The 21014-nt window shown below is 48.5% G+C and overlaps 1 protein-coding gene across 1 annotated transcript in view; it reads left to right on the forward strand.

The window, feature by feature from the left end:
• SULT2B1 (sulfotransferase family 2B member 1) overlaps window positions 1-21014 on the forward strand; it is a 34870-nt gene that overhangs the window by 10892 nt on the left and 2964 nt on the right. Inside the window, exons 2-5 of the mRNA XM_063091811.1 lie at window positions 8001-8143; window positions 15194-15402; window positions 18049-18175; window positions 18755-18849. Coding sequence (XP_062947881.1) covers window positions 8001-8143; window positions 15194-15402; window positions 18049-18175; window positions 18755-18849 — 574 coding nt within the window. The remainder of the gene's footprint in view (window positions 1-8000; window positions 8144-15193; window positions 15403-18048; window positions 18176-18754; window positions 18850-21014) is intronic.

Below are 21014 nucleotides of genomic sequence, written 5' to 3' on the forward strand. Positions count from 1 at the left end.
CTCCCCTTTGTAGTTAGGCCTTGCACCCATCTCTAACTCCCCTCAATACTTGAGCTATTCGAGAATGTCATTGTATTTATTTCCTGCTGCTGCTGTAAGAAATTACCACAAACTGAGTAGCTTAGAACAAATACCAAAGTATTCTTTTACAGTTCTGGAGGTCAAGTACAAATGGGTCTAGCTGGGCCAAAATCAAAGTGTTGGCAAGGCTGGTTCTTTCTGGGACGTTAGGGGAGAATCCGTTTCCTTGCCTGTTCCAGCTTCTAGAGGCTGCGCACATCCTTGGCTCACGACCCCTTCCTCCATCTTCCAGGCTAGCAGCGTCACATCTTCAAATTTCTCTTCTCTCTGATCTTTGTGTCTCTCATTGCATCTCCTCTCTCTGTAACCCTCTGCCTCCCTCTTATAAAGACCTTTGTGAGAACACTTGGGGCCTACCCAGATCACCCAGGGGCATCTCCCCAGCTCAACATCCTTAACACAACCACATCTGCAAAATCCTTTGACCATGCAATGGACCATAGTCACAGGTTCCTGGGACTAGGACATGGACATCTTTGGGGGCCGTGATTCAGCCAACCACAGTCATACAAATGGAATTATACAGACTGTGACCTTCCGAGTCTGGCTTTATTTTTTTTTTTGGTGGCTGACCCGTATGGGGATCTGAACCCTGGACCTTGACCTGGGTGTGATAACACCACACTCTAATCAACTGAACAACCAGCCAGCCCCCACATCTGGCTCTCCCTCAGTAGGATGCCTTTGAGATTGTTCTGTGTGGTTGTGGGCATCTGTGGTTCTCTCCTCTTTGTTGCTGTGTAGAATCGTCTGGTGTGGATGTACCACTGTTTATCCACTCACTTGCTGGAGACGTTTGGGCCGTTCCCAGTTTTTGGCGATTACGAATAGAGCAGCTATAAACACGCATGTGCAGATGCTTGTGTGAACATCAGTTTCTGTTTCTCTTGGACAAATGCCAGGAGGGAAAGAGACTCTGCTTTGAAAGTTTTGTTTACATTAAGACACTTCATTGAGGTATATTAATACATAATATACCCCTGGGAGTTAAATATTCATGTGACAGACAGCAGGGATGGATGTGGTGGTGATGGAGTCTTATATGAGTTGCCTGAGGTCAAGCCCATGTCTTCTTAACCACCCCCACTGCCCAAATCACCCACAGCCCCTGCCCAGAAGGAGCACGCCCAGGAAGAGCCCCAGAAAGAGGCCAGGAGGTGCTACCCCATGGCACCGGGCAGTCAAGGGTGCAAACTTGGTGCCTTTCTGTCTGGGTTCAAATCCCAGCTCTGTCCTCTGCAGCTGTGTGACATTAGCTATGTGACTTTGCCTCTCTGTACCTTCATGTCCTCATCTGTGAATCGCTGATAGTAATACCACCCACCTCACAGGACTATGGAGAGAATAAGTGAGTTAAGGCACATAATGTAGTAGGAGAGGGAGGGCTACTTAGCATTACTTTTATTCCTTCAACAAATTTTGATCAAGGACGTCCTCTGCACCAGGCTCTGCTGGGAGTGTCCAGGCTCTGCTGGGAGTGTTCTGGATACACTGGCAAGCAAGACAGATAAGAAAATGAAATATTTGTTTAAAAAAGCCCTGGACTCGGGGAGCTTACATGTGAGTGGAGAAGACCGGCAATAAACTCTCCGTGTAATATGCAAACTGTAGAGCAGCTCAGCAGGTGACACATGTGATGGGGAAAACAGAGCAGGGTAGGGGACAGGAGTGGGTCTAGTTGTAAACAGGGTGGTCAGGGGAGGCCTCAGTGACAAGGGGTGACGTTGGAGCAAAGGTTGAAAGAGGTGAGGGTGAGAGTCATGGGACTGAACGGAAGACAAAGGGAGCAGCCAGTCAAAGGCCCGGTGGCAGGACCGTGCCTGAAACGTAGAACAGAGGAGGCCAGTGAGGCCAGTGCCCAGCGAGCCAGGGGGAGGGAGCAGGAGATAAGGCAGAGAGGGAACAAAGGGGGCAGATCATAAGAGGCCTACGGGTCATGGTGAACACTTTGCTTTACTTTGAGTGAGGTGGAACCACTGGAGCATTTGAGCATCAGAGGGACAGGAGCTGACTTGGGTTCTAACAGGATCCCTCTGGCTGCCATGGTGGGAGAATTGACTGTGGGGGCCCAGGGTGGAGACTGATAAAAAGGTGACTGCAATAGCCCAGGCAAGAGGCGATGGCAGCTTTTAATCCTTACAAAGTTCCTTCAAGGGAGCCCTTCCTATTCTCCTTCTCCAGGTGAGGAAACTGAAGCACAGAGAAGTTCAGCTGTGAATTCAAGGTCACACAGCTAGCTGGTGGAAGAGTCTGGGTTCAAACCCATGTCTGTCCAACTTCAGCCCATCTTCCTTCCCCACTGCAAGGACTGGGCTGCCTTTGGAGGTAGTGACTGAGCCCCCATCACAAGGAGCTCTGAACTGGGGACAGGCTTGCTTATTGCACACCTGTCCTGTGTCAGGCTCTGGGAACAAAACACTGAATGAGAAGGACACTTTGCATCCCAGTGGCAGAGGGAGGGGTAGAGGCTCAGGAACAGGTATTTAATGAAACCTCCTATGAGGCTACTGTGTGACCTTGGGGAACTATATTAACCTCTCTGAGCCTCCATTTCTTCATGTGCTCCAAAGCACATGAAGTGGTGCTTTCCGTACCCATGTCATGGGGTTCTGGGAGACATCTGTGATAATGCATGTCCTTGGCATAGAATTTCCATAAGGATGGCTCCCCTGCCTCTCCTCCCCTGCTGGGGCCAAGCTCTTTCCTGGGGGGCAGAGGGAAGTCAGACACAGTCTTTGAGATCTGAAGAGGTGTGGTCTGTCTCCTGGACACAAGGGGTCTGTTGGTCAAGAAAGTCTGCATTTAGGAGGTGACATCTGACCTGGGTCTTGACCATGAGAGATTGACAGAGGAAGTGTGGAAGGCACTCCTCGCAGGGAACAACATGTGCAAAGGCTCAGAAGTCTGAAAATGCTCAGCAAAAGCAGGAAGGTTGGCGTGGCTACAGTTGGTAGCAGAAGAAAGGAGACCAGAGGAGTAGATAAGCCCAGGCTATGTAGGGCCTTGAGTTCTGCGCTGAGGGGCTGGGACTTTGTCCGGAGCCCACTGAGAAGCCACAAGAGGGCTGGAGGAAGAGACTGGAGGTAGGAGATTAAGGAGCAGGCTGGGTCAAGGGTCCGGGGGAGAGGAGGAACAGAGAGGAAGGGTCAGGGCCTGCTGGACTGTGGAGGTGGGAGGCAGAAGGTCAAGATATTGGGCCTTTCTTGGAGTGTCCTGGGTCTCCCTGGCAGGGCTGGGCAGTTACCTTCTATGAGGCTAAGTAGATCCTTGGCCACTTGCCCATCATGTCAGCCATAGTTCTGTCTGCTGTTCCTCCTGCTGCCGGTCTCTCACCCAGCTCAATTGTCAGCTTCATTCCTCTGCTCAAATCAAGCGAAAGCTGCATGCCAGGCCCTGGACGTGTTTTGTGTAAACAAAACGGGCCTGTGATCCAGGCAGAGGAAAGGTCACCCTGGGGCCAGATTTGATTTACAAGGTGGGAAGAGAAGGCACACAGCACCTGTTTTAGGACACATCAAGAATTCAGCTAAGCAAGAATCCAGGTGGGGCCTCTTGGGCCAGCACTGTGCCCAAGCATGGTGGCAGGGGGCTGGCGTTCCCTGCAGGGAGAACAGCAGCTACAAAATCTGGATGTGGGACCAGTGCCCAGCGCATCTGGGGATTTTGGCTGGAGTGTGGGGTACACGGGGAAGGAGGGACTGGGATAGGAACTGTCTGCAGGGCTGAGGGGCCACAGCAACCTGGATTGAAATCCCTGCTCTGCTTGGTTCTGGCTGTGTGGCGTTGGCCAAATCGTCTCCTCTCCCAAAACCTCCACTTTCTCATCTGTAGCATTGTAACATGCAGGGAGAGCCCAGCTGTACCCCATTCACCCCATAACTGTTATTTATTGAGTTGCTGGTCGCTCTGCACTCAGCAGGTGGGTGCAGTGGTGAGATCTGGACACTGTCAGCCTAGGGTGGTACTGGACTTCGGGGCCTTTAAAGTCCCCACAGCACCCAGAGCTGAGAACCACTGAGGCAGGTCAAAGAATACAACAAGCACTCTTTGACTTGTGTTTACTTTCTTCCTAGTAAATCCTTTCATTCATTCACACATTCATTCATTCATTTAATCAAACACTGGCTGAGTACCAGTGATGTCCCAGCACTGTGTGTCCACCCCGGCGTGGTGGGGTCGAACTGGGACCCCCAATTTGGAGATCGTCCGTGCTAAGGGGAAATGGGCAGGACACCCTCATCATTCGTTCATTTATGCATTTAGTGACATTTCAGAGACTCCCTGAAGGGCACAGGATCTTCTCCTTCTTGGCATCTCCGTTTTCCTGTCCTATAAGCTGGGAAGGAAATTTATCCCTCAAGGAGCTGCGGACAAAGCCTGAAATAAACGGAGCTTCAGTTTCCTGAGCATTTATCAGGAGCCAGGCACTTAAAATATATTATCTTTTAATCCTTAAGTAGGATTAAAACCTTGAGATAGAGATTACTGCTATCCTCATGTGACAGATGAGGAAACTGAGGCTAAAAGAGGCAAGATCCTCTGCCCCAAGGCACAGAAAGGGCAAGTGTGACCTACTGAACCAGACCCAAGGCCCAGCCACTTAGCCACTAACCTGCCTGGTAACTGATGACCTCACACTTCCCGCCCACTGGGCTAAATTTGCCTGGTAACAGGTTACATCACTAATTCCGCCCCCGTGCTCACAAATGAGGTAACTGATGACATCACTGAACAAATAAAGTAATTACAAGGTAATGAAGGCCTACTGTGTGCCAAACCCTGTGCGAAGCAGCCCCTCCTCCGTACTCACATAATATCCGGTATTGCCTCTGCCACTGTATATAATAACAATAATAATTTTAGCTCAGATTTTTTTTTTTTTTTTTTTTTTGTGGCTGGCCGGAACCAAACACTTGACTGGGGTGTTACCAGGCTGTGCTCTAACCAATGCAGCTAACCGGCCAGCCCCAGCTCAGGTTTATTGAAAGCAGACCATGAGCCAGGCTCTACTTCAACCATTTTTTTTTCCCTCCTGTAACACGCATTTTAAAAAATTAGCAAATATTTATATAGCACCTACTCCACTCCAGGCACAGTTCCAAGCATTTTACGTGCTTACCACAACCCCATGAGGTAACGATAGTCCTCATTTTATGCATGAAAAAACTGAGGCACAGAGAGGTTGAGTGATTTGCCCAAAGCCACCCTGCGGTTGGGATGTAGAATTGAAACCCACATAAGTCTAGCGACCGAGTTTGTGCCGTTAACCAAGACATTATGCTGCTTCTCTTATCCCTGCTTTACCATTGAGGAAACTGAGGCACAAAGAGATTTGAGCATCTGGCCTCAGCTTAGCTAAAAAGTGGCAAAACCAGACTCTGAGCCCTCGATGTCCAGCTCCAGAACTGAGCTGCTGTGCCTGTGCCACTTTGAATACTCCGAAGCCGGCCCTACAAGACCCCCAGCCCCACCCCCATGAGGTGACCAGCCCTCCCTGTCCCCTTGGGAGCAGCTCCTAGCCAGAAGTGAAGCGGGCCCTTCGCCAGCAGACCACAGCCCACAAATCATCTCCCCCATGGCCTCCCTCCCAGCCCCTTGGGACATTGCCCTTTGGAAACCCTGGCTGGCTGGGCTGAGCCTCACCCAGGGTCCCCAGTGCCCTCATATGACTCCAGCCTACGTCCGTCTTCTCCAAGACTTAACCTAGTGCCAGGTCTCAGGGCAAACTCCCCATCGCTCATATGTCCAAAGCTGATGGAGGTCTTCAGGAAAAATACCAGAATCTCGTGGGCAAGTTCAGGGACCTCAGTATCCTCACTTGTCAGCTGGGCAGAGGAGGAGGAACTAAGAGAAAAGGGCTCTGTACCGTTATCAGACCCAACACCTCACTTCCTTTGTATTAAAAACAATTTTGTTTTAGAAGAAGAGTATCTTTTTCCCTTTAGTGTTATATTCATTCATTCATTCGTTAAATGTTTTATTAAAGTAAAACCCAGGGCCAGCCTGTGGCTCACTTGGGAGAGCATGGTGCTGACAACACCATGTCAAGGGTTAAGATCCCCTTACCGGTCATCTTTTAAAATAAAAAAAAAATAAAAATAATTTTTAAAAAATAAAGTAAAACTTACATGAGTGCCATGCAGAACTTCAGTCAAGAGCTCAACAACACCGAGGTCAAGGGTTCAGATCCCCACTCCAGCCAGCCGCAAAAAAAAAAAAAAAAAAGAGAGAGAGAGAGAAATTAATAAATATTGCAAAGTGAACAGCCTTCCGTCTTCCCCCTCCCAGTCTCACGTACCCACACCAGCAAGAATAACCACATTCTCACTTTTTCCCGTTTTTGAATTCTTCACAGTTGGAACCTACAGTGTGGACTCTTGTGTCCTGCATTCTTTTTTTGTTTGTTTGTTTGTTTGTTTTAAAGATGAGCGGTAAGGGGATCTTAACCCTTGGCTTGGTGTTGTCAGCACCACGCTCACCCAGTGAGCGAACCGGCCATCCCTATATGGGATCCGAACCCGTGGCCTTGGTGTTGTCAGCGCCACACTCTCCCGAGTGAGCCACGGGCCGGCCCATGTCCTGTATTCTTCATTCAACATTATGGTTCTGAGTTTCATCTGTGTGGCCAGACCCAAATCCTCTTGTGTAACAAATATTTGTAGCATTCTATTGACTATTTTGAAGTGAAATTCATAGACAATATAACACATATAAATTTACACATATAAATTTGTTTAAGTTCAATTTCTTGTCCTAAGTGTGCTATAAAGGGATACAAATGGAAAGTAGCCTGGTGTAGTGGGAAGCACTGAGCAGATCCAGGATTTGCCAGGCCTGAAGCCTATATCATTTGGAGGAGGGTCTCCTTAAGAAAAACAATCATTTCCTTTGACTACAACATTTGGTAGAAGAAATGTTTATTTAGAATGAGAAAAGAAATCACAGCAGATTGTTTCACTTTTAAAAGCTGACAAATACCACCAAACATCCTAGAAAAATGACAGACTAGCTTCTGGCTACATCCACTTCAAACCTGTGTCTCCTATTCTACCGTATATTTGAGGTGCTGAAATACCATGACACAATTCCTATCCCCTGCCTTCCTGTCACTACACCCAGCTGGCATTCCTGGAATGAATTCCTGCACCCAGCCAGCTCACGGTAACTTAACTATACACAGACGTGACTGTGAACCTCAGATATACCCCACAAAAGCCCAGTGAGATGTATCCCCAGCTCATCGTGGCCTTAGCCAGGTCTCCCAAATACCCATCCCTCTCCCATACCATGGACGGGAGATCCCGTGGAGGTGGAGATGGAAAGAAACAGCAGACTGAACCCAATTGCTCTTAAAACACCTCATTTGGGAAATTTTTACTCACTTTTCTGTCTGCATGAACACATCGCAGGGGGTTTGGAAAAGCAGTTCGAGCGAAGGGCTTGAAGCTTGAGATTATTTTAACTTCATGGTGACTCAGAGCCAGCTGCACTGTAGATTTGTAGGTGCTGGCAGGGCATCTGACTTCTTTGGCCTTGGTTTCCTTGTTTGTAAAATGGGGTGGAGGCTTAGCCTCTCCCTCAAGGGTTGGGGTGAAGAGTAAACGATGGAAAGCGCTTCGCCCCGCTTTGCAGTTATAGAGTGCTATAGATCCCTCCAGCTGTGTGACTTCAGACGACTCTCTCAACCTCTCTGTGCCTTGCTTTATTCATCCATAAAATGTGGATGATAATAATTGTTACTTCATAAGATTATTGTGAGCATTGTTGTGGGGATTTAGTGAACCATCCCCACTTTGCAGATGAGGAAACGAGGTTCAAAAAGTGGAAATTCCTTGCCAGCGCTCAAGTGGAGTGGCCCTGAGGGCTCCCTCACTCACCTCCTTACTTTCCCTCGTGGTGTCTCTCCCACCCTCCTACAGCCAGAAGTTGCCAGGTGAATACTTCAGGTACAAGGGCATCCCCTTCCCCGTCGGCCTGTACTCACCCGAGAGCATCAGCTTGGCGGAGAACACCCCAGATGTGCGGGACAACGACATTTTCATTGTCACCTACCCCAAGTCAGGTACCTGCTGGGCTGGGGGTCTGGAGGGATGGGGGAGTGGGGAGGAGGTGGCACAGAGGATGCGAAAGGCACATGGAGGAGACAGGAACGAGGAAATTGCTGGGGCCAGGGTCTGTTCAGAGCCTGGGTGAGCTTGGCTTTGCACTGGCCGGTCCCCCTGCCAGAAGCACCCTTCCCCCACACCCGCCTGGCTCGCTCCTGCTCCTCCTCCAGGTGGCTCTCACAGTCCCTTGCCTTCCCAGACCTCTCTGGCGGAAGTAGCCCCTGTCCTGTCCTGTTCCTCCCTGTCCCTTTAACCCTCTACTTTTCTTCACTGCATTTATTGCTGCCAGCCACTATCTCATATTTTCATTTGTTAATTTATTCTCTAGTTTCCCTACTAGGATGTGAGCTCCATGAGGGCAGATATTTCAGTCTGTCTTGAGTACTGCTGTATTCCTTGAGCCTAGAACAGTGCCTGGCACATAATAAATGTTCAATAAATATTTCTGGGAGGGAGAGAAGGAGAAAGCAAGGAAGGAAGGAGGAAAGGAGAGAAAGAAGAAGAGAGGGAGAGGAGAAGGAAGGAAGAATCTTTATGTTCATTTGGTCATTTAAATGCTATTTTATTGATCCTCTGTGACTAAGAGCAATGTCTGTCAATTTGTTGGAGGAGACCAGCTTTATTTAAACCCACAATTCCTGATATCACTGTATACTTAAAGTCAGGGCAAGTCCCACCAAGTAAAGGCAGAGGGAACATTGGATGTAGGTAACAAGATGGGGTCTGGGGGATCCAGGGCGGCCTTCCTGGGGAGGAGATGTTCATGCTGAGATCTGGAAAATGCACAGGGGTTTGAGCAGTGCTGGAGTGGGGACGGTGACTTCCACAGAGGAGCCGCATGTGCAAAGGCCCCAAGGCAGGAGGGAACGGGTGAGTGTGAGGGCTCAAGAGAAAGTCAGTGAGGCTGGGGTGGCGGGAGTACGGAGAGGACGGGCGTGCAGCTGGAGGGGAGCACCTCTTCTGAGCCCGGGGGAGAGTCTGCGGCGGCAGCTTTACTGAAAACGCAAGCTTTTAGTGAGAGAAGAGGTGGGCTTCAGCTTTTTCTTCTCTAAAATGATGGGGTTAACCTAATTGACTTCTTTATGTTTTTTTTCAAAATATTTTTTAAGTTTTTCAAAATATTATATTCACCCTTTTTAGCATAGAGGTCTATGAGAGTGTTTTTTGTTTGTTTGGTAACAGTTTTGAGATACAATTCACATACCATGCAATTCACCCATTTCAATGGCTTTGAGCTGGCATCCATCACTGCAATCAATTTTAGAACATTTTCGTCACTTCAACAAGAAACCCCGTACCGTTAGCTGTCACCTCCCAATCCTCACATCCCCTCCCCCCAGCCCTAGGCAACTATTCATCTGTTTTCTGATAACTGTTTTTTCTATTTTCTGTTAACTGTTTTCTGTCTCTATGCATTTGCCTATTCCGGACATTTCATGTAAATGGAGTCATACAACACTGGCCTTTAGCGTCTGGCCTTTTTCACTTAGCATACTGTTTTTAAGGTACAACCATATTGCAGCATGTTTTGCTACTTTATTCCTTTTCATGGCCCACTAGTATTCCGTGGTATGGACAGACTACATTTTGTTTATTTATTCATCAGTTGATGAACATTTGGACTGTTTCCACGTTAGGGCTATTATGAATAAAGCTGCTAGAACATCCACCTACAAGTTCTTATGTGAACATGTTTTCATTTCTCTTGGAGTCTTAAGAGTTTTGACAGACACACATACAGTCGTGTAACTCCATCACAGTCAGACACAGAGGCAGAGGCTGGCCAGTTAGTTCAGTTGGTTAGAGCGCAGCCTTATTCACTCCAAGGTCATGGGTTCAGATCCCTGCACTGCCTGGCTGTAAAAAAAAAAAAAGAGAGAGAGAACAGCTTCACCACCCCTGCCCCAAATTCTCTTATAGCCTATTATCCCCAACCCCTCCCTCAACCCCAGACCCTGGCAACCAATGATCCGTTTACTCCCCCTACTGTTTTGCCTTTTCCAGAATGTCACATGAATGGAATCATACAGTATGTCGTTTTTTGGTTTTTTTGTTTTCTTTTTTTCCTTTTAAAGATGACAGGTAAGGGGATCTTAACCTTTGACTTGGTGTCGGCACCATGATCTCCCAAGTGAGCTAACCAGCCATCCCTATATAGGGATCCGAACCCGTGGCCTTGGTGTTATCAGCACCACACTCTCCTGAGTGAGCCATGAGCTGGCACCATTTTGAGCTAATTTTTATATATAGTATTAGGTATAGATCAAAGTTCTTTATTTGTTTGCATATGGATGTCCAGTTATTCTGGCTTTTTAAAAAATATATTAATTTCTGTCTTAAAAAGTAATGCATTCATAGTTCAAAATTTAAGAGGTACAAAAGGTTTACAGTGAAAGCTCTCCAATAACCCATGCATGCTTCCAGAATTTTCATGTACAAGCAAAAAATCAAAGTAAGTTTTTTTACTTTTTTCCCATAAAAGTTAACATATTCTACACAGCATTCTGCATCTTAGTTTTGCTTATGTTTTTTATCTTTCCTTATACTTTGACGTCATCCCTTTTTTTTTTTTTTTTTTTTTTTTTGGCTGACCTGTGTAGGGATCAAACCCTGGACCTTGGTATTATCAGCAACATGTTCTAACCAACTGAGTCAACCAGCCAGTTTGTCCCATCTTAGAACTAAGAGTTTCTTGGAGTTTTTTACAATTCCGTAGTAATTCATGACATTGGATGGATAATAATTCTGGTTTAATTAGTTCCTTCCTGGTTAATATTTAGTAATTTGTAATCTTTTACCTTTATGCACAATGTAAACTTACAGTGCTGTACCTTGTACATATGTCCTTTGCACGTGTATGCATTTATCTGTGGGATATATTCCTAGATATGGAGCTGCTTGGTCAAAGGGTCTGTGCATTTGCTATTTTGATAGACATGGCTAAATTTTCCTCGAGAGATGTAGAAACTTATTCTTCCAACAGCGGGGTATGAGAGAGCCTATTTCCCACACCATTGCTGGCATCATGAATTGGACCTTTCAGGCTTTGCCTATCCAATAGGTGAAAAATTGAACTTCAGTGTTGTCTTAATTTACATTTCTATTGTTATTAACGAAGTTGAGCATATTTTTAGATTTTTAAAGAACTACTTATATTTCATATTTTATGATCTGTCTGTTCTTATTCCTAGTCTTTTTTTTTCCCCCTTATTGAATTGTTGGTCTTTCATGATTTATAGGAGCTTTTTATGTTAGTGAACTTAATACCTTGTGTGTGTTATGAATTATAAATATGGGTATTTGTCTTTTTAACTTTGCTCATAATGTTTTTTCCATGCATATTTTTTAAAAATTATGTAATCAAATTTATTTTTCTTTTCTTGTTGACTTTTTTTTTTTTTGGCTGCTGGGGGGTACAGGGATCAAACCCTGGACTTTGATGCTATCTGCACGACACTCTAACCAACTGAACTAAACCATCCAGCTCTAGTTGACTTCTTAATTCGAGATCTCTTTGGATTCATATGTCATCTTTCTGATTGTAGCTTTAATGGAGTGGACTATGATTGTTGGGGACATTAATGTAGGCTTGGATCTTTTGTGATGCTTAAAGGTCATCAAGGCAGTATTCCATGGTGAAGCACTTGTCTCCTTGGTTATACCTACCTGGGTTCAAATCCTTGCAGCCCCCTTAGGAAACATGGGAAAGCACTAGAATATCTCCAAGCCCTCAATTTCCTCATCTCTGATTTCCTTCGTTTCCTCTAGGATGATAAGAGGTCTTACTTGTAGTAGTTTGGATGTAAATTAAGCTGTTATAACAAAAAGACCCCAAGAAATAAGCTTATATTTCTCCCCACTCAGGTAGGTGAGCCATGCAGGGAGGCAGGTGGCTTGGTTTCAAGCAGTCATGGAGGGATGCATGTCCCTCTAGGTTGCTGGCTTCTAGGGTTATTATCAACACCATCTCCATCATCCTGCCAGCAGAAAAGAGGAAAAAAAGAGTGGAGGGCAAGTAGCTCTTTTTAAAAGCATGACCCAGAAGGTGCATTTACTTTCACTCATGTCTCATTGACCAGAGCTTAGTCACATGATCTCACTTGGCTGCGAAGGATTCTGGGGGATGTAGTCTCTAGCCAGATGCCAGTGTGCCCAGCTAAACCTTAAGGGTCCTTATACTAAGTGAAGAGGGTAAAATGTATTACGAAGACACTTGACATCTCTGCTCAATCACCTTATGGGGGTGCATATCAGTCAGGTCCAGACGGGAGAGTGAAACCACACAGGAATTTGGACAGGAAAAGCTTAATATAAAAAATATTCACACCCATTAGGGTGGCTATTATTTAGAAAATAACAAGCGTTGGCAAGGACGGGGAGAGATTGAAACTCTTGTGCACTGGTGGTGGGAATGCAAAATCGTGCAGCCGCTGCAGAAAACAGTTCGGTAGTTCCTGAAAAAATTAAACATGGAGTTGCCATGAAACCCAACAATTCCACTTCTGGGTATATACACAAAAGAATTGAAGGCAGAGACTCGTACACCAGTGTTCATAGCCGCAGTCTTCACTATGGCAGAAAAATAGAAACCCCCTAAATGTCCATTGACGGATGAATGGGTAAACAAATTATGCCATATTCATACAGTGGTATATTATTCAGCCTTAAAAAGGAAGAAAATTCTGATATATGCTACAACATGGATGCACTTTGAAGGCATGGTGCTAAGTGAAATAAGCCAGACGTAAAAGAAAGTAGGATGGTGGTTCCTAGGGGGTGGGGCGAGGCGGGAAACGGGGATTAGTGTTTAGAGTTTCAGGTTGGAAAGATGGAGAAGTTTTGGAGGTGGTGGTGGTGATGGCTGCATATCAGTGCGAATGTCCTTAATGCCGCTGAGCTGTACACTTAAAAATGGTTAAAATGGTAGACGTTATGCTGTGGATATTTTAACACGTACACACAAAAAATTATTAACGAGTAACAGTGCTTAAAACTGTTACTAAGGTGTAAGGAGAACGCCAAAGAACATAGGAACAGCCGATAAGGGAGCAGCCACTTCCTCGAGGGCTGAGGCAGAAGCCCCAAGGAAGAAACAGATCTGGAAGAGGGACTCCCCTGCCCCACACCCAACCCAGATTAGGACTTTACTGGACAGGGTGTGGCTGTAGCCCAGGGATGGTTGACAGGTTCACCAAGGGGCCACACTCTGGGGTCCGCAAGCAGGCAGCTGCCTGCAGGGGTGGTGCAGCTAGAATTCGCTGGGGACGGTGCTGGGGAGGACAAGTGTCACTGGGTGTCCACTCCAGGGCTGGCCACTGTTCATCACAAGATCCGGCTAACCATGAAGAGAAACCCTGTCCTCGTTCAGTGCTCCTCCAGTGCCCTCTACTGACAGCGCTTGACATTGAGCCAGCTGGCAAAGGAAAAATGTTTACACAGCCCAGCTATGAAATCACAAAACAAGGCAAAGAAAAGTGGATCTGGAACTGAGAAGCCATACGTTGATAACCGGCACCAGGTGTTATTAGAATACGATCCAACGCAATACTGTTTTTGCTACTTTTTTGTTTTTGTTTTTGCTTTTGGCAGCTGGCCAGTTTGGGGATCTGGACTCTTGACCTTGGTGTTATCAGCACCAAATGAGCTAATTGGCCAGCCATGGAATACTATTAATAGTATATTGTGGGGCTGGCCCGTGGCTCACTCGGGAGAGTGTGGTGCTGACAACACCAAGGCCACGGGTTCGGATCCCATATAGGGATGGCCGGTTTGCTCACTGGCTGAGCGTGGTGCTGACAACACCAAGCCAAGGGTTAAGATCCCCTTACCGGTCATCTTTAAAAAGAAAAAAAAAAAAAGTATATTGTGAACATTATTATTATTTTTCATCAGAACTCCCTGTGGTCTCCTGGAATTTAAACCCATGAACTGGGTGATCGATGAGATCCCTTCCCACTATGTGACATTATGGCTCCCCACAGAAATGAAGAGGCTAGGCACTGAAAAGAGCTGAGGTTTTACGTCCAGACACCTGGATTCAATTCCAGCTTCCTCCTTGTATTAAAGTAATGCTGAAGGGGCTGGCTGGTTGCTCAGTTGCTTAGAGTGCAGTGTTATAACACCAAGGTAAAAGGTTTGGATCCCCGTACTGGCCAGCCACCAAAAAAAAAAAAAAGAAAAGCAGTCCTAGCTGCTCTATTATGTTAGCCTCAGAATTTCAGTGGCAGAACCCAATAGCTTATGTCTTGTTCCTGTAAACTCCAGTCAGTGCAGGACGGGTGCAGGGAAGAGGGGGGAAATCCACGCTGGCCCACACATCCGGTTTCATCCACCCTATGGCTCTGCTGAGCCCCAGAATCTCTGCTGGAGTCTCTGCAGTCAGCAGAGAGGGAGTGGTGAGCAACATGGGATGTGTTAACGGACCAGGCCTGGAAATAGGGGCACATTGCTGCCACCTACACTTCCTTGGCCAGACTCAGTCACCTGGCCCCACATGTAGCTACAGGGGAAAGAGAAAATACAATCCTGCCATATTCCCAGCAAGACAATCAAATGGGGCTGGGGCAACTAGCCACTTCCTAGCTTTGCCACCTTGGAGGAGCAGCTTTGTTTCCTTTTTCTTTTTTTTTTTCTTTCACAAAAGATGAGTGGTAAGGGGATCTTAACCCTTGACTTGGTGTTGTCAGCACCATGCTCAGCCAGTGAGCCAACCGGCCATCCCTATATGGGATCCAAACCCGTGGCCTTGGTGTTGTCAGCACCGCACTCTCCCGAGTGAGCCACGGGCCCCGGGCCCTGCAACTTTGTTTCTTTGGGACTCAGTTTCTTGCTCTGAAAATGAGGCTAATCAACCCTGCTTTTTCTACTGGTTGTGAGGAATCAGTGCAATAAAATATGTAAAGTATGTGGCAAATCGCTCAGTAATAACTGTCATTATTAATTTCGTTATATCCCCTCTCTTCACTCCTTCCCACCCCCAATTAACCTGCCTGATTTCTCCCCAACAGGAACCAATTGGATGATCGAGATCGTCAGCTTAATCCTGAAGGACGGAGATCCCTCCTGGATCCACTCGGTGCCCATCTGGGAGCGGGCACCCTGGTGCGAGACCATCGTGGGTGCCTTCAGCCTCCCAGACCAGTCCAGTCCCCGCCTCATGAGCTCCCACCTCCCCATCCAGATCTTCACGAAGGCCTTCTTCAACTCCAAGGCCAAGGTGTGGGAGGCGGGATGTGCGTAAGGGGGCAGGGTGTGGGTGGGTGACAGAGAGAGGAAGCATAACTGATTAATTCAGCACCTGTTTATTGAACACCTGCTATGTGCCTGGCTCCGATCTAGCACCGTAGTGAACACATACACAGAAATGCCTGCCCTTGTGAGCCCACATTCTAAAGGGGAACGGGAAGATAATAGATGCAATAACAAAGAAAATTTAGTGTGTCTGCTGGGATAAATTTACATCTGGAGGGAGGAGAGGGATGGACATAGCATTTCAGACAGAGGTAAGAGCAGGCCAAAGGTCCTGCGGTGGGTGTGGTGTCTCTGAGGAGCAGCAAGGAGGCCTGTGTCTGGAGCCAAGCGAGCAAGGGGAGAGAAGAGGGAAGATGAGGTCAGGGGATAACGGAGCCAAAATGTGCAAGGCCCTGTGGGCTGCAGTGAGGACTTCAGCTTTCACTCAGTGAGAAGGGAGCTGTGGGAGGACTCTGAGCCGAGCAGGGACAGGAGCCAGCTCAGGCCTCCCAGGCGCCCTCTGGCTGCCAGATGGGGGACAGACTGTCGGGACGAGGGCAGGAGCAGGGAAGCTGGTGAAGAGATGGCGATAGTCCAGGTGGGAAGTGACGGTGCTGGATGGACCAGGGTGGTGGTCATTGGGTGAAGGGAAGGGACCGGGTTTGGAGTATATTTTAACCGAGAGGATTTGGTGACAGATTGGATGTGGGTGTGAAAGAAACAGATGACTCGAGGGTGACTTCAAGGTTTTGGCCGCAGCAACTGTCAGGATCAGGTGCCACCCACTGAGATGGGAGCAGGGTTGGGAGGAAGAAGGGGTGTGTACTGTGGCCCATCAGATGTCCAGGTGGAGGTTGTCAGTGGGCATTGAGAGACACGGATCTGGATTTGAAGGGAGAGACCTAACCTGACATCTATTTGCAATCCAGTGGCGTGTATATTCTGTAATTAGTTACAGCCAGGGGACTGGATGGAATTGCCGAGGAAGTGACTGTAGACACAGCAGAGATTGGACAGTGATCGGGAGGTCCCCCCAACCAGCTTAGGCTCAATGACTCACTAGAAGGACTCACAGAGTTCAGCAAAACTGTTATACTCACAGTGACAGTTTATTCAGTGGAGGGATACAAACGGAACTCAGCCAAGGGAAGAGGTGCCAAGGGAAGAGGTGTGTGGAACATGTCCAGGAGAGACCAGGAGTGAGCTTCCAGTTGTCCTCTCCAGTGGAGTTGCACAAACAAAGCTTATTTCCCCTAACAATGATGTGTGACAACAGTCACACAGTGTTGCCAATCGGGAAGCCCACCCGAGCCTTGGTGTCCGGGATTATTGTTGGGTCACATAGACATGGCTTGCCACTTGTGTGGCTGACCTTGGTCTCCAGCCCCTCCAGACGTCAAGCTCATATCATGTGGCCTAAGGCCCCCGATAGAAATCACATTATTAGCATAGGCTATCCAGGTGGCCCAAGGCCCCAGGTCCCAAGTAAGCAAAGATATTCTCTTAACAGCAGGATATGCCAAGGGCTTAAATGTTCCCTCCCAGCAGCTGGGGGCAAGGACCAGACCTTTCTTTAGGCAAAGTGAATCCTCTACTGCACAGGGACCAGGTTGGAGCCCTGGGATGCACCCACATTGTGAGGCTGGCATCAGAAGCCACATCTGTCTGTGTCTTTGAAATTTTGCAATTTCCCTTTAGCCCCTTGGGTGTTCTTTCTCACCACCTGCCCACCCTCCCTCCTTTATGCTTTTGTAACTCCCTCCATTTCCAGAGCCTCCAGTGTGGGGGGCTCTGGGCTCAGTCTCGGGGGAGTAAGACCCTGCCCTGACCTCAAGGAGCCCCCAACCCTGTGAGTGGAGACACAAGGCTGTAACCAGACTTGAGAGGGCAAAGGTGGTGTGCATGCCAGTGGAGGTGGCTCAGGGCTCAGTGGGTCCCAGCAAGGGAGTTCCTAGGAGACTTGGAGGGGGTTGGGAGCAGTTGTTAGCACTGGGCCTTTGGAGGAGGAGATGGTTGCCAGGGAGGGTCCTGTATGATGGCGCTGGAGTGTAGGGAGGAGCTGGTTGTGGAATGTGAAGCTGGCAGACATTGCAGCTGGGTAACCAGGGCCTGAAGCCCAGGCCTGGGGACAGGAATTCTCTGTCCTGGGTACTGGAGAGCCACAGGAGGGTTGTGAGCAAGGAGGGCAGAGTCAGCTCTGGGTGTTGAAAGACCCTCTGGGGCCATGTGGAGGTTGGGAGGCCAAGGTGGAGGCTGGGCCTCACCTGTGGGGGTGGAAAGGAGAGGCCAGCTTCTCTTCCCTCTTGGTCCACACCGCTCAGCCTGCTCTCCCCCGTCCTGAGCCCCATGCTTTCTTCTCCACTCTTTATTTCCCAAAGCCAAACTGTCCCTGCATCTGGCTCAGAAACAATCTTTCCCTCCTCCTAGAGTGTGGTTGGAGAAAGCTCTCTGTGTACTATGCGATGAGGTGAGCTGAGCTGAGCTACCATTAGCTGGGAAGTCCCCTGAGAAGTCTGCCCTGAGCCCTTCCCTCTGCAGGGTCAGCAAAGGTGGGGCACAAGGCAGGTGGCCTCAGGGGCCTGTTCTGCCTGCATCTGACGCCTTCTCCCCTTTCCGCAACATGTGCACACAGGTAATCTACCTGGGCCGGAACCCCCGCGACGTGGTGGTCTCCCTCTATCACTACTCCAAGATCGCTGGACAATTGAAGGACCCTGGCACGCCCAACCAGTTCCTGCGGGACTTCCTCAAGGGCGAAGGTGAGGACTAGGACAGAGGGAGGTGGGCGGGGTGGGGGCTACCCAAGCCCAGGTGGAAAGAGAGCCCCAGAGGACCCAGACGGGTAGAAGGACAGAAGGAGAGAAAAAAGCAAAGACACAGAGTGTTACAAAGCGTGATGGAGACAGAGAGAAGGCAACCACGAGAGACAGACTGAGAGAGACAGAGGCAGAGATGGAGAGCGAGAGCCAGGGAGAGAGTGCAGGACGATGAGACAAGGAGAAATAGACCAGGAGATACAGAGTGAGCAAGAAACAGAGAGAGAGGGAGAGGAACAGAAAGAGACAGATACAGAAATAAATGCAGAAGGAGAGTCGGAAACAGAGGGACACAAGGCATCAAAGGCTGGGCCACATGTCCCTTTCTCTGTTCCTGTCAGCGACCCCAACCTTGGAGGGGAACCTAAGTGTATATGCCTGGGGAAGGGGAGGGTGCCGGATGCCACTGGACTGGACAGAAGGACAGGGGGATGAGGGACGCCCCAGCTGTTAGACCCCACTGAGTCGCAGCGGGATTGGCCCTGCTGCCCAGCCCTCACCCCACCTGCCCTCTGCCCGCAGTGCAGTTTGGCTCCTGGTTCGACCACATTAAGGGCTGGATTCGGATGCAGGGCAAAGAGAACTTCCTATTCATCACCTACGAGGAGCTGCATCAGGTGAGTCCCCACCCCCACCCCAGCCCAATGTCCCCCTTATTTCACCTCATGCCCCACCCGCTTCCCTTCCTCTGGGCCCTGGGCCTGCTCTGCTTCCCAATGCAGTGGGTACTGGGGACATGCAGTGAACAGATCAGACAGAATCCCTGAGCGCATGAGTCGGAGACAGAACTCGGACAAATAAATAAAATATATAGGAGATCACCTGGTGAGAAGAGCCAAGGAGAAAATGCAAGCAGGGAAGGAAGATAAGGAATGTGTGTGGTGCTATTTAAAATAGGGTGGTCAGGAGCTGGCCAGTTAGCTCAACTGGTTAGAGCGTGGCGCTGATAACACCAAGGTCCAGAGTTCAATCCCTGTACCGGTCAGCCACCAAAAAAATAAATTAGGGGGTTCAGGGGAGGCTCCAAGGAAGAGGTAATGCTTGAGCAAAAAGCCAAAGGAGAAGCAGAAGGGAGCCATGAGGCTATCTGGGGAAAAGTGTCCCAGGCAGAGGAAACAGCCAGTGCAAAGGCCCTGGGGTGGTTTTTTTCCTTGATGTGTTCCCAGGAGAGCAAAGAGACCAGTGTTGCCAGAGCTGGGTGAGGTGGGAGATGAGGGTAGAGAAGAAACGGTGCCACTGTGAGGACTTTGGCTTTTCTCTGAGTACATGAGAGCCATGGGTTGGCTTTGAACAGGGGAGTTCATAGGATAAATGAGATCACGTGAAAGTGACACATGGGAAATGAGCTTCCATGATAGTCGTGACCTGAAAAGCAGAGGGAAACTGTGGAAGGAAACAGCCTTTGGAGTTAGCCTAGGATCCTAGCTGGACCCCATCAAACGTTCCTGGGTCAGGCACAAGGGAAAGAGAGACTCCTTTTGGCTGGGGCAGTCAGGGAAGGCTCCCTGGAGGTAGGGGCCATGCCAGAATGTCTGTGGCTTTGCCTGCCTGCAAGAAGCAGGCACTTCTAGATAGAACAGCTCACAGTCAACATGCCGAGCCATTCGAAGTTCTTAACTAAAATCCGTTCCTAGAGGGAGCCATGGAGGCTTCCACTATGCACCCCTTCCACCAGGGGCCCCAGACATGTCACCTTCTCATGTGCGCTTCCTGTATTTTTTGTATTCTTTCTGCCAGTACTTTTTCTAGTGGAAAGAGTCTGGACTTTGAGGTCCAACAAAGCAGTAAAACCCCCCTTACAACCTCTCAAAGCCCCAGAAGTCTCATCCTTAAAATGGGTGAAAAAAACAACTCATGGCATTGTGAAGAGCTCAATTATAACCACCTGATAAGGGGCACCAAAGTGTTAGCGTCGTGTGTAGAGTGAGGGCGATTAGGGTCTGAGCAAGGGCCTATCTGATTAGTAACAACAACAACAGCAAATGTCTGCCATTTGCTGCCAAATGCCAAGCACCAAGTGCTGAACGTGGATATCTCATCTAATCCTCACAAAGCACGGACAGGTGAGGTACGTGCAAGATTGAACCACGGGCTGGCGGGTTGCTCCGTTGGTAAGAGCATGGTGTTATAACACCAAGGTCAAGGGCTTGGATCCCCATATTGGCGAGCCACCAAAAGGAAAAAAGATGGAACCACATGAAATGCCAATTTTGATCTGCAGAAATGGTAACTTTATATGCTTCACCCCAGTGTTGTCATTGCCCCAGTGTTGTCATTGCCCCTATTTTATAGAGGAGGAAACTGGGAGGTTATAACTTGAGAGGGGTGATAATATGCCCAAGGCACACAGCTCTTCACTGCGACCCCATGGTTATTTTTTTCCACCCAGGGAATCTCTTTTGATGGGAAGATCCTGAAAAGCTTTCAGCATTACCCTTCCCCCTCTTTTCCATCAAGCTTTATTCTCCAAACAAAAACTGGGCCACATAGCCTACCAGAGCTTCTGGGCCGCCCCTGGGTGGGAGGCGCCACCCACGTTAGAATTTCTGGGACATGTCAGTAGTTCAAGAGGATAAAGGGATGGAGAGTTATGAAACCAGGAATGACCTGGAAAATTGGGACTGTGGGGCTGGTGGAGCTGACCAGAGGGCCGACCGTGTCAGGCACTGCATATCAGAGAAGGCAGCGGGGTAGAGGAGAGGACTGTGGGCTTCAGAGACCTGAGTCTGAGCTCCTCCCTGGCTGTTTAGCCTTGGACAAGTGTCTCCCCCTCTCTGGGCCT

The sequence above is a fragment of the Cynocephalus volans genome, chromosome 3 (assembly GCF_027409185.1).
Source record: "Cynocephalus volans isolate mCynVol1 chromosome 3, mCynVol1.pri, whole genome shotgun sequence".
NCBI classification, from domain to species: domain Eukaryota; kingdom Metazoa; phylum Chordata; class Mammalia; order Dermoptera; family Cynocephalidae; genus Cynocephalus; species Cynocephalus volans.